Genomic DNA, 13877 nt, shown 5'->3' with positions numbered 1-13877 from the left:
GTAGAGCACATTCTTGCCATGTATCAACTTCGAAGCTGTGAGACAGAAAATCTATGATGTCAACTTAATCAAGCAGCTTTTGATGATGTTCAACAAGAAAAAAGTCTAAAAGAAAGTAGTTCATATAAAAAAAAATTGATCCTTTAGGAACTTTAGCTTTCTAGAAAATTTTTGTTTAATTTCTATACTGAATTTTGGTGTCATCTACCTTTTATTTTGTAAGAGAAAATATTTACTTTTATTTTGCAGGGTTTATCTTCTTAGATATTTTGGTAGTTTTTATATATTCACAGCCATTTTAAGATCTTTGCATTTTATCTTGAAGGACTACATATTCAGTTATTCAGAAGTATGTTTCTTCCTAACATTGTGAACATTTTTTCCCTTTATATTTCAAAGAACTGAATTCTCAATCGACACTATTTAGCCAAGATTCTGCTGACATCCCAATAAACACACATGCTGTCATTTTTTTTTTTCTTTACATGCAAATTCCTTGCAGGGGTCAAGCCAGGATGACCATCAATGTCAGATACGACAGTTGCCAAACCGTGACTATACAGAACCTGCTTTCTCTATTGGGGTTCAAGCAGCAGATGATCGCAGTGATGTCAAGCTCTTTCTTGATGTTGGGACAATGCCAGGTGGCCAGGATGTTTTGAATCAGAAGCAGTTAGGAGGACCCAAAACTGAACTAACTGATGTAAGTAAAATGAATTTTATATGAATATTCATTAAGTTCAATGATACAAGCTTGCAATCTGATTATTAAATTCTTATTATTTTATTTTTATACCTTTTTTAGAATTTAAACATGTTACATTTATCATTATTAATAAAAGATTACATTTTTACTTTCATTTCGAAGGTTATCTTTTTAAATCTTTCTTGCAATTTTTAGCTTCCCTGCATGTATGTCCAGTTATACTTATAGTCAAGTGCCCATCATCCCCTGGTTGGTTGTTTTGGGGTTTAATGACATGTTTGAGTGCAAGATGGGCTGTATATGGCAACCAGTGTAACTGGTGGAGGAAGAACCCTGGAAACCCTCGTAAGCACTAGCCCATGGGAAGCTACTGGCAGCTTTCTCACATACCCCCATTGGTGGAGTCCTAGACTCAAACCCACATGGACACAGGTCAGATGGCAGTGATTGTTAAAGGTGAACACTTTAGACCCCTCAGCCACCTGGGGCCCCTGTCATCACTTGTCTGTTGTCCATTCATTGTCTGTTCCCCTCCATTAGCTTACCACTCTGGTGACATGTTTTCAGTAAATTTACAATATAGGTTTATATCATCAGTATGTTTAATAGAATTGAATATGAGCAAGATCTATGAATATTAAGAAGGTGATATTGAAATTTTATCTGATTGGTTGATCTTGTAACCTCTCTGGAATGTTTATTTCTCATAAATTTTTTTATAACTTGGAATATATGCTTGTATTATCAAAAACAGATACATTCATTAAAATGAGCAAGATCCACTCACATTAATGATGTGATCTTGCTTCAGATTAGCTGAATTTGTTATCAATCTGGGGATTATATTTTTTATTCAGTTTTGATAAAACTTGGTATATATGCTTCCATCAGTGAGATTTCAAATTCAAAAGTTCAGCAATGAGCAAGATAAGCACAAATTAATGAGATGTTCTAGCATCTGATTGGCTGAGCACTCTAGAGGCCATTCATTGTTTATCAGATTTTGATTAGATTTGATATGTAAGCTTATATCATCAAGATTTTGGTTGATTTAGTTGTGAACAACATCCACAAATATTAATGAGGTTATTTTGTATCTGACTGGCTGAGCTTGTGAACAATCTATATGCCATATTTCTGATCAGACTGGTAAGTGATATTAGACCCACATTGAAGTTCATATTTTTGATACTTATCTTTTAAATAGCACTAGCCATCTTTTAAATAGCACTAGCCAAGATTGTGTTGATAAGCCATTAACAGCTATGCTTAAATACATCATGTATCTGCACAGGTTTTTCATAGCTTTGTGAAATTCATTTTCTTGTTAGTAATTTATGTCAATATATCATGGACAGGAATGGATATAGGAATATTGTTTTGGGGTTTTTTTGGGGTGGTGTGTGTGTGTGCATAAACAAGTAGGCAAGGGGTATGTAGGATGAGGGCTTTCTGTGGGGAACTCTTACATTTTAAATGTTTCCAGGTCATAATTCATTTTAGGCAATGGATGTGCACATTGGCACCCCCTCCCCAATCCACCTCTGATGATGATAAGTGTTATTCTACATTGTGACATATAAGAAACATCATGTGTAGTTTTGACATTCATTTGATAAGAACATCTTCCCTCTTTACAGAATTTTATTAGATTACATTTCTAAAATCATTTTTTCTTATAATGATGCATGCATATATATATATATATATATATATATATATATATATATATATATATATATATATATATATATATATATGAGAGGTGATGCACCTCTGTCAGATATGAGTGGATCATTGTTTCACACATCAAGATCATGCTGCATATTTCTTTCTCACTATCCATCCACAGCCATAGTTCTTACCTTGCCAGTATCCACTGACAGTATAATATTAGTGTATCTTTGATCATATAGGACTACATGTATATATTCATTTGGAAGGGGTTTGTCTTCCTAAAGTGCTGTTTTCTTTGCCATTTTTTAAAAATTTACACGGTATACCCATTACTGTGCTGACATGCTTTGCTTTTTTTTTCCTAGCTACTCAGCCCTGCTGGCCAACCATTATACTTCACAGTCTGGGCTGAAAACAGTGCTGGCAACAGGGCTAGAGCCACTTGCCAGCTGCCCACTTATGATATAACTTTGCCCTCTGGAAGATTTACAGCAGAGTTTGTACGCACCAGCAACCCAACAACACTCAAGGCAACAGTGGTTGTTTTTGAAGACTCTGCATTGACCAGTGCCCATATAGGAGTGGGATTTGGAATGGACATCTATGGAGAGCAAGTTGTTCCTTGGACATATACACAGCTGCAGCAGCAAAGTTTTGACCTGAATATAGGTATATTACTTCACTGAGCATCCTTTGCTGCATGTATTAATTATTTTTTCAGTATTAAACAAGTTCTGGTATTGATCTCCTTGGATCCTCAATATTCCTTAGAACTGAGTAAATCATGAAATGTTATAAAAGAGTTAAAAGTTCAGGGTCTGGGCTTGGAAGGCACTTAATTTAATTAAATATGGGTGGATCAATTTAGTGATCCAAACTTGTTTTCTGTTCACCATTCCATTTTAAATTGTATGTGTAGCATTGTCATTTAAAAATAAACTCCTTTCCAATTTTCAGACCACACCTGCACAATCCATATTTATTTCTGGAACATCTCTAATGATATAACATCTATTAACTTGCATTGCTTTTACTGTTGCAAATTGTGTATGATGTAACAAATTTTATATAAGATCTATTTATAGATCTTATGCAATATTAAACTTAAGTCATGTAAACCAGACTTGACTAAAGATATTTTGTACACATTACAGCCATGAATAAGAAATATAGAAATTAGATAAAATTATGTACCAGAAGTTTGAAAAAATATAGATATACATAGCAATTAGATATTTAAAATTACAACAAATTCCAAGCGGTGGAGTACATAAACATCAAATTTAGCATAGTTGAAAATGCAGAATGGCAATAAAGACTTGCATTTTTGTTAAAACAGTTTTTGTTGAATGGAAGCAGAATATTATACATTTTCTTTGATACATGATAATTATAATCTCTATTGTCTTTTTCATCAGTGGTTTTTAAAATTGATGGATATTTGATCTGAAGAAGTCAAATATAATGGATTAATTGATGACAGACTTTTAATATATACATATATTGACATACAATATTCAAATATAATGGATTAATTGATAACAGACTTTTAATATATACATAAATTGACACACAATATTCAAATATAATGGATTAATTGATAACAGACTTTTAATATATACATATATTGACATACAATATTCAAATATAATGGATTAATTGATAACAGACTTTTAATATATACATAAATTGACATACAATATTCAAATATAATGGATTAATTGATAACAGACTTTTAATATATACATAAATTGACACACAATATTCAAATATAATGGATTAATTGATAACAGACTTTTAATATATACATAAATTGACATACAATATTCAAATATAATGGATTAATTGATAACAGACTTTTAATATATACATAAATTGACACACAATATTCAAATATAATGGATTAATTGATAACAGACTTTTAATATATACATAAATTGACATACAGTATTCAAATATGATGGAATAATTGATAACAGACTTATATATACATAAATTGACATACAATATTCATAAATTCATATATCAGTCAAGTTAGAGTTGCTTCTTTTTTTAAGGTCAGAACATCTGTTTGTTATTTATACATGTATGAATTGTATATGTAAAATCTGTTTATAGTTCTTGTGGCCACCACATACAAGATTCTACTTATAGTACGTCTTCAGAATTAAAGAGGTTAATTTATCAATACCAAATTAATTCTATAACTATAGTTCCTTAACATTATAGAGTGTTTAATTTTGGCATCTACATTACAAAATAGCAATAGTTAATAACTCAAACTGCTACTGTAACATTGGCTTGTAGGTTGTTTTTATTTTGCATTTTCCTTATATTTCTGCTCCACAACCATTGTGAGATACACTAGATAGAACTTAAAGGGGAGATAAATTCTTCCATTCCATGAGATTTTTCTATGTGAGTTCATTTACCTGTTTTACCTTTTATGTGTGATACTGTCCTATTGCCTTGTCTAAAGATTGTTAGATAGCTGTACAGCAATTAAGTTTAGATAAAACTTGATTGTCTTCATGACTATCGCTACTGTTTTCTACTGTATCTGTAGGAAATGACCCAAGCAACTTGCGAACCCTGGAGTATTTTACAGAGTTAACAAAAGGTCGTCTTATTGGACCCATATACAAAACCATTCCTGATGTAGCAACAGCAGGAGACTGTGCAAGAAAATGCCTTGATTCTCCACCATCCAAGTGTCTTAGTTTTAACTATGACTTTGGTACAGCCATGACTTGTGAATTGATGGAAGCCATACAAGGACATGACTTCAAACTGGCTCAGGTAAATGATGTACATAAAATATCAAAATTTGCAGCAGTGAAATGACATATGACTAGCAAAAACATGTATGACCTTGTGAATTTACAACTACTGGCAAGAAAACCACATTAGATATAATGCTTATTGATTGGTTGAGCATCAAAACTTCTTTAACAGTATAAAACTTTGATGCCCACGAGTCTTTATACTCTGCTGTAGTACCACAGAAAATTTCATTTTCATCTGTGTTTTTGTAAGAAAGAGTGTTAAAATGGAGATAGCAGCTTCATGTTTTCAGATTATAAATTGTAATTGAATGATTGATTTTTGCAAAGTCTACCAATTAAAATTTATATCTATTAATTATAATTGTTTTGGTGCATGTAAGATATATGTAATATTTCTCTTTATTGTTTCAGTCTGGTTCCTTTGCCAACTATGAGAGGTTGGGCATAGGCCTGTTATTCCAGTTTGCCTACAAAGATCTCTACCTTCTACATAACAATTTGTATTTCTTCAACCTTGACATGGTTAATGTTCTTGGCTATAGGAACATTATCAGTGCGACTGGAGTCATGGTTGATTTGACTCCCCCTGAACCAGGTAAATTTTGTGATTTTATCATAAAATTCATTTTTGTTTTAATAATCTGCACACAACTCATGATGGGCCATCAAATGGTTTACAGATCTGCCATCTCATGATGAGCCATCAGCTGATGATTTACACTGATCTGCCATCTCATCATGGGCCATCAGATAATGATTTACACAGATCTGCCATCTCATGATAAGCTGTCAGATGATGATTTACACAGATCTGCCATCTCATGAGGCACCATCAGATAATGGAGGGGCCCCAAGTGGTCTAAAGCGCTCTCCTTTATGGATCACTGCCATCTCACCTCTGTCTGCATGGGTTTGAGTCCCGGATTCAGCCAATGTGGGTATGTGAGAAAGCTTGCCAGTAGTATCTCGTGAGTCGGTGGTTCTTTCTGGGGTTTTACCGGGTTCTTCCTCCACCTTTAATACTGACCGCCATGTATAGCCTATCGTGTGCTAAAAAATGGCGTTAAACCCTACAACAACAACCATCAGATAATGATTTACACAGATCTGCCATCTCATGATGCACCATCAGATGATTTTCACAGATCTGTCATATCATGATAGTCCATCAGATGATGATTTACACAGATCTGCAATCTCAAGATGGGCCATCAGATGATGATTTACACAGATCTGCCATCTCATGATGAGCTATCAGATGATGATTTACACAGATCTGCCATCTCATGATGAGCCATCAGATGATGATTTTCACAGATCTGCAGTCTCATGATGCACCGTCAGATAATGATTTACACAGATCTGCCATCTCATGATGCACCATCAGATGATGATTTACACAGATCTGTCATCTCATGATAGTCCATCGGATGATGATTTGCACAGATCTGCCAACTCATGATGCACCATCAGATGATGATTTACACAGATCTGCCATCTCATGACAGTCCATCACATGATGATTTGCATAGATCTGCCATCTCATGATGCACCATCAGATGATGATTTACACAGATCTGTCATCTCATGATAGTCCATCAGATGATGATTTACACAGATCTGCCATCTCATGATGGGCCATCAGATAATGATTTACACAGATCTGTCATCTCATGATAGTCCATCAGATGATGATTTACACAGATCTGCCATCTCATGATGGGCCATCAGATAATGATTTACACAGATCTGTCATCTCATGATAGTCCATCAGATGATGATTTACACAGATCTGCCATCTCATGATGGGCCATCAGATAATGATTTACACAGATCTGTCATCTCATGATAGTCCATCAGATGATGATTTGCACAGATCTGCCATCTCATGATGCACCATCAGATGATGACTTACACAGATCTGTCATCTCATGATAGTCCATCAGATGATGATTTACACAGATCTGCCATCTCATGATGGGCCATCAGATAATGATTTACACAGATCTGTCATCTCATGATAGTCCATCAGATGATGATTTACACAGATCTGCCATCTCATGATAGGCCATCAGATAATGATTTACACAGACCTGCCATCTCATGATAGGCCATCAGATGATGATTCAAACTGTTTAGGTTGAAAGAACAAGTTCATTGTAGACTCAGATCTGGCATTTCATTGTGGGCCATCAGTTCCAGATCTACACTGGTGGGCTTATGATCAGGTCATGAGCAACATTAGAGGTTAAAGTAATAAGTTAGGAAAGAATGTAGATCCAGATATGAAGTCTTGATTGTTCCCACAACCTTGCAAAACCTAAAATGTGATTGGTAGCCTTGACAACATTTTAATTATTTCCCATCTCTTAAATTTCTCAATGGGAATAAAGAATATTATAACTGAATAAAAACAGATCACTTTTCCAGTTTAGAATGTTTGCTTTTATATTAGGTAGATTAAGTAATATGTGACAAATGTAGTTACCAGGTGGAGTAGCATCCTTTTAATGGCACACTAGTTATGTTGTTTTTTTTTCTCCACATTTTGTACCTACTTATGTAGTTATAATCAAAGTTACATATGGAGGGAGCTGAATTTCAAAAAGAAAATTACTCCTTGAAAACATTAGGAAGTCCTTGAAAATTCTGTTAAAAGTCCTTGAAAAACAATTCCTTGGGTCTGCATTTAGCTATGGTCACATAATTTGCCATCTGATCAGCATATACACTGTTTGAATAAAATACTGACTTTGTTAAACACTGAAACCAGATCTGCCATCACATAATTTGCTATCTGATCAGCATATACTCTGTTGGGTGAAAATAGCAAGTGAAAGTGAAGTGAACAGTGTACATGCACATCTAGCATCTCTTGACGGCCAGTCAGATCATGGTCTGTATGATAGTAGGTTAAAATATTAAGGTATGAATGGTGTACACCTAAATCTATCTTTTGATGTTATCATATGTCAGCATGATCTGTCATCATCAGATTTACTGCAGTGGCGTTAGATTAGTAATGTATAGATTTAGAGACACCCAACAAGCATCTGGCCCATGTCAGTGCACTGCAGTGCAGAACACTAACACAGCATGTTTATGGTAATCAGCTGTATCCTCAGTCGGCACTAGTATATTTTAATGCATACAGTTGTGAATAGCAACAATTAACAGTCAGCAGAAAAAACTGTTGAATCTTCTGCGAGCTGTAATCACGGCCTTGTCACTTTACCAGGTTCTTGTCTTCAGTACATTTTGTGGAGAATGAATCATTGGTAATTTTCTTGATCAGAAATATATTGATGATACTACTGTCACAACATTGTATAGGTGGCTATATTGATGATATTACTGTCACAACATTGTATAGGTGGCTATATTGATGATATTACTGTCACAACATTGTATAGGTGGCTATATTGATGATATTACTGTCACAACATTGTATAGGTGGCTATATTGATGATACTACTGTCACAACATTGTATAGGTGGCTATATTGATGATACTACTGTCACAACATTGTATAGGTGGCTATATTGATGATACTACTGTCACAACATTGTATAGGTGGCTATATTGATGATACTACTGTCACAACATTGTATAGGTGGCTATATTGATGATATTACTGTCACAACATTGTATAGGTGGCTATATTGATGATATTACTGTCACAACATTGTATAGGTGGCTATATTGATGATATTACTGTCACAACATTGTATAGGTGGCTATATTGATGATATTACTGTCACAACATTGTATAGGTGGCTATATTGATGATATTACTGTCACAACATTGTATAGGTGGCTATATTGCAGTTCAACTTTAGGCTCACAGTAACATCTCTAGATCTGATAGATTTGTGCTTCACTACATCTACTACCCTGTGTGATTGCAATAGTTTTTTAAGTTGGTTATACACATAGACAGTAAGATCACAAGACTGTACATGGTAACATCACCTGATCTCTATATCACACTATAATTGAAGGAATAAACAAGAATTGAGCCAGTCAAATAACAACTAAATGTGTGTATGTGTATATATATATGAATTGTTATGAATCAGCCAAATTTTCTGCAATATGATTGGATATAAAAGGTCATGTGACAGATCAAGAATTTTTTTTATACATCTGTAAATTTAGCAGACTACTTTGGTTCCAGGTTTCCAGGTAATTTTACATGAATCTTTATCTATACCAACCTTTTCCACCATAATAATAACAATAAGCCAGACCCACCCACCAGTGATTTCTGACCAAAATGTTAAACTGTGTGATCAAAATCACCCAATGGAAGTTAAAATAATGTAATAGCACAGTCATTCCTGCATTTCAGCATTCACCCGTTTTGCTAAAGAAAGCATATGTAGGCTTTACAAGCCAATCTTGAGAAATTGTAGCATTAACTTTGTTTCATTGGATGTTAATAAAGGTCAGGTTCATATCTCAAGCAAGGGATCTCACTAAAATTGACACAGTTTTGCTTTGAAAGATTGAAATGCTTAGAAAGCAAGAATGAATGCTTTAACAACACATGCCATACACAAGAGTAATGTTACAGAAAAAGAAATAGACTGGCTTAAACATCAGTAACCAATTTTTTTAATATGTATTAAACAAAAATGATCATAACAATATATCACTGCAATGATGCTCCTGTAGTCCACCCTATATTACTATATGAAAAATCGACTCCTTGTGCCTTGCAAAAATTGGGCTATGTAATTAGTCACAGTTAAGAGGTTAATGTAAGAAAACTTTGATCTACATGAAAGTCAATGTTTTGTTGATGAAATCTACTGATCTGATGACAGAAAGGAAGTAAATTGGAATTATAAGGATTAAATATCATGGTTGGGTATTTATTGATGTATAAATTTTACCTAATCACTCACAAAGTTAACACTCTGTGATTGATTAGGCACAATTTACACATTGATAAATACCCAATCATGATATATACAGCTTAATTTTCTGAGGTAAGATGGAGAAGGGTTGTTAGTACATGTGGGATTACCTGTGTGCCATGGTATGTAAATATATAACATTCAAGATCTTGAGCAAGTTTGACAATGAATGATATTCATGCATATTAATTAGGTGAACTTGCATCAAATTGACATAGTTTGTGAACGCTATTCATAAGTGACAGACAGAAATATTGATGAAGTGATCCTACATATGGTTAGCTGAGCTTATGAACACTCTAGAGGCCATATCTCTGAATTTGATCAAACTTAATATATAAGCTTGTATGATCAGAGCCTCAGATGAATTTATTATGAGCAACATCAACTCTGTACTAATGAGGATCTATGCTCATCATTTGGTGGGAACCAAACCTATAATCTTCTAGTCATGAATTGAGTGCCTTGACCACTGTTGCCACCACACCTCCTTGGGTGGGGATCTTGGTGACATTTAAAGTTATGACTCCAGGAAGCTAAGGACATACCCAGGAATCCATGCTGATGGTGCAGATTAACTCTTTTAATGCCAAGTGAAAGGGTGAGGCTATGAACTGTTTCTAAGTTATGAATCATGGCCTGGACACCTGGAACAATGAGAGATCCAGGAGCTAAATTAACAGATTATATAGCAAGTACTGGTATGCTGTCAAGCTTTTTTTTTCACTTCTGCTGTTTCACAAGCTGACAGCATATGTCAATCTACCTAGGTGAATGATATCAGGCCACTCAGGACTCTTGAAAATCTGCAGAGGTCATATTTTGTATACATTTATTCCAGAAATGAGTCATTTGCTTTGAGTCAAATCTCTTTGAATTGTCAGTAAATATACCCAAGTATTCTATCTAAATTCTAACACACCTCTATAAATTTAGATGCTTTAGTTATGAAGCATTCCCCTCAACTCTCTGTGTCTGTTGGGAAAAGTTAATGTCACAAGTACCACAATATGTAGGTCTTCTGTCGGCATATTAAGTATTTTCAATGTGAATACATCTAATAAGGTAAATTAATCAATGACAGAATTGTGAAATGTGCAGATTGAACACAACATGTTTTTTGTGCTTGTTTAGTACATACAAATATTTTAAATGACAGGTCCTATCAAGAATGCTGTAGCTGACTATTTGGAGACCTTACCTTGCTTAGACATCATTCCAAATGATCGACGAGACTGGGAATCTTTATGTGTTGGAGTGTCAGCCACAGTCAAAAACCATAGGTATTTTAACATTCTAAATTTGTTTTTGATTTTATATATATATATATATATATATATATATATATATATATATATATATATATATATATATATCCTATCTCTGACCTCTAGTAATATTTTTTCTTTTGGTCATCAGTTTGTACATTTTTTATTTCTAATGTTTCTGTGAAGAAATTTTGGTACAACTATTTTATAATATTTGTTCAAGTAGCCCAGGTTTTTCATAGCAGTTCTACTGTTTTGTCAGACACCCTATTTTTCCCTACTTTTTCTAAAATGACCCTTCTTTCAATACATTCTATCATTTTTATGTTGAAAATCAATTACACACTGCATGACGGATCAGGGTGAAGTAAAATCAGATGTAGTCTCTGTGATGTGGAGCTGGGTTCTTAAGAAGATCCACCTGGACTAAACAGAAAGGCAGTGTATAAGAATATACATTTGTTCAAGTTTATTTAGTACGTCAAGTAAAGGCTTTATTTTTCAGTAACTTACATAAGTTTTGTACTTTTTTTCTGTTTAAAATAGCCCATAGCAATGATTTTCCTAACCAAACTTTTTTAACAAGGGTTGCTGGAAGGACTGATAATAGATGAATGGAGAGATGGCCCCTCTCATTCAGAACTCTTAACATTTTTTTACTGTCAATTTCTAACATTTTTTTCATAATAAATTGTACTTGGGCTAAGAAAAGACAAGCACTTGTAATACATCTCTCCTCCATTCAAAGGCAAAGTGAGGGCCTTTTTACTGTTTGTATTCCTCCATTAAGTAATAAGGATTGATGAAGCAATCAGTGTGTCCACATCTGCCTGTATGTGTATCTGACTTTAGGTAGAGGATACCAGAATATCAAGACTGGGCCATTTTTAACCCTTCACATGATGACACTAGAGCAAAGATAATTATTGTAATCAATGGTTCAACCCATGTGCTTACATGTTCCTAATGCTTAATAAGAAAGTCCTAGACCTATCTAATTATTCTAAGCAGACACTTTGGTACCATGATTCATTTTAAACCAATTCCTACTTTTGTAACTGAATTTCATTATATGTATCTCAAATCTAACTGATACACCTTTACTAATATATTTGAAAATTGCTGAAATTAATTTGAATTTGTTCTGTTAACAGTAAATCACTGTCTGAACTTGGCTGTAGCTGTTTTTTGGCCATGTTAGGCAATAATGTCTTTTTCTTAATTCCACAACCATGTGTGAAAGACAAATTTCAGAATTTGAGTTTTGTCTTCCTATTCTGAATTTTGTTTCTTTTTTTTTTCTCTTAATTCCTTTTACATGTGATCCAGACGGAGCAAAGGTTTTTTCCCCTTGCATCATCATATTTTCGGACCTTCTGTTTTAAAGTGAGCAGAGAAAAAACCTTACATTCTAATTAATTTGGACTGATAGGAGTATGTGTACCTTGATTTACATTCTAATTAATTTGGACTGATAGGAGTACGTATACCTTGATTACATTCTAATTAATTCGGACTGATAGGAGTATGTGTACCTTGATTACATTCTAATTAATTTGGACTGATAGGAGTATATGTACCTTGATTACATTCTAATTAATTTGGACTGATAGGAGTATATGTACCTTGATTACATTCTAATTAATTCAGACTGATAGGAGTATGTGTACCTTGATTTACATTCTAATTAATTTGGACTGATAGGAGTATGTGTACCTTGATTTACATTCTAATTAATTCGGACTGATAGGAGTATGTGTACCTTGATTACATTCTAATTAATTCAGACTGATAGGAGTATATGTACCTTGATTACATTCTAATTAATTCAGACTGATAGGAGTATATGTACCTTGATTACATTCTAATTAATTCAGACTGATAGGAGTATGTGTACCTTGATTACATTCTAATTAATTCAGACTGATAGGAGTATATGTACCTTGATTACATTCTAATTAATTCGGACTGATAGGAGTATGTGTACCTTGATTTACATTCTAATTAATTCGGACTGATAGGAGTATGTGTACCTTGATTTACATTCTAATTAATTTGGACTGATAGGAGTATGTGTACCTTGATTACATTCTAATTAATTCGGACTGATAGGAGTATGTGTACCTTGATTACATTTTAATTAATTCGGACTGATAGGAGTATGTGTACCTTGATTTACATTCTAATTAATTTGGACTGATAGGAGTATGTGTACCTTGATTACATTCTAATTAATTCAGACTGATAGGAGTATATGTACCTTGATTACATTCTAATTAATTCAGACTGATAGGAGTATGTGTACCTTGATTACATTCTAATTAATTTGGACTGATAGGAGTATGTGTACCTTGATTACATTCTAATTAATTCGGACTGATAGGGGTATGTGTACCTTGACTTACATTCTAATTGATAGGAGTACGTATACCTTGATTACATTCTAATTAATTCGGACTGATAGGAGTATGTGTACCTTGATTACATTCTAATTAATTCGGACTGATAGGAGTATGTG

The 13877-nt window shown here is 33.7% G+C and overlaps 1 protein-coding gene across 1 annotated transcript in view; it reads left to right on the top strand.

The window, feature by feature from the left end:
- LOC149782250 (uncharacterized) overlaps nucleotides 1-13877 on the top strand; it is a 300926-nt gene that overhangs the window by 157690 nt on the left and 129359 nt on the right. Inside the window, exons 67-71 of the mRNA XM_089935100.1 lie at nucleotides 503-703; nucleotides 2749-3052; nucleotides 4950-5182; nucleotides 5581-5764; nucleotides 11251-11374. Of these exons, the coding sequence (XP_089791226.1) occupies nucleotides 503-703; nucleotides 2749-3052; nucleotides 4950-5182; nucleotides 5581-5764; nucleotides 11251-11374 (1046 nt within the window). The remainder of the gene's footprint in view (nucleotides 1-502; nucleotides 704-2748; nucleotides 3053-4949; nucleotides 5183-5580; nucleotides 5765-11250; nucleotides 11375-13877) is intronic.

Source organism: Sinohyriopsis cumingii, chromosome 15 (genome assembly GCF_028554795.1).
Source record: "Sinohyriopsis cumingii isolate HCF-2022 chromosome 15, ASM2855479v2, whole genome shotgun sequence".
NCBI lineage: Eukaryota > Metazoa > Mollusca > Bivalvia > Unionida > Unionidae > Sinohyriopsis > Sinohyriopsis cumingii.
Note: the sequence above shows the minus strand (reverse complement) of the source record. Positions and strands in the feature narration are given on the sequence as shown.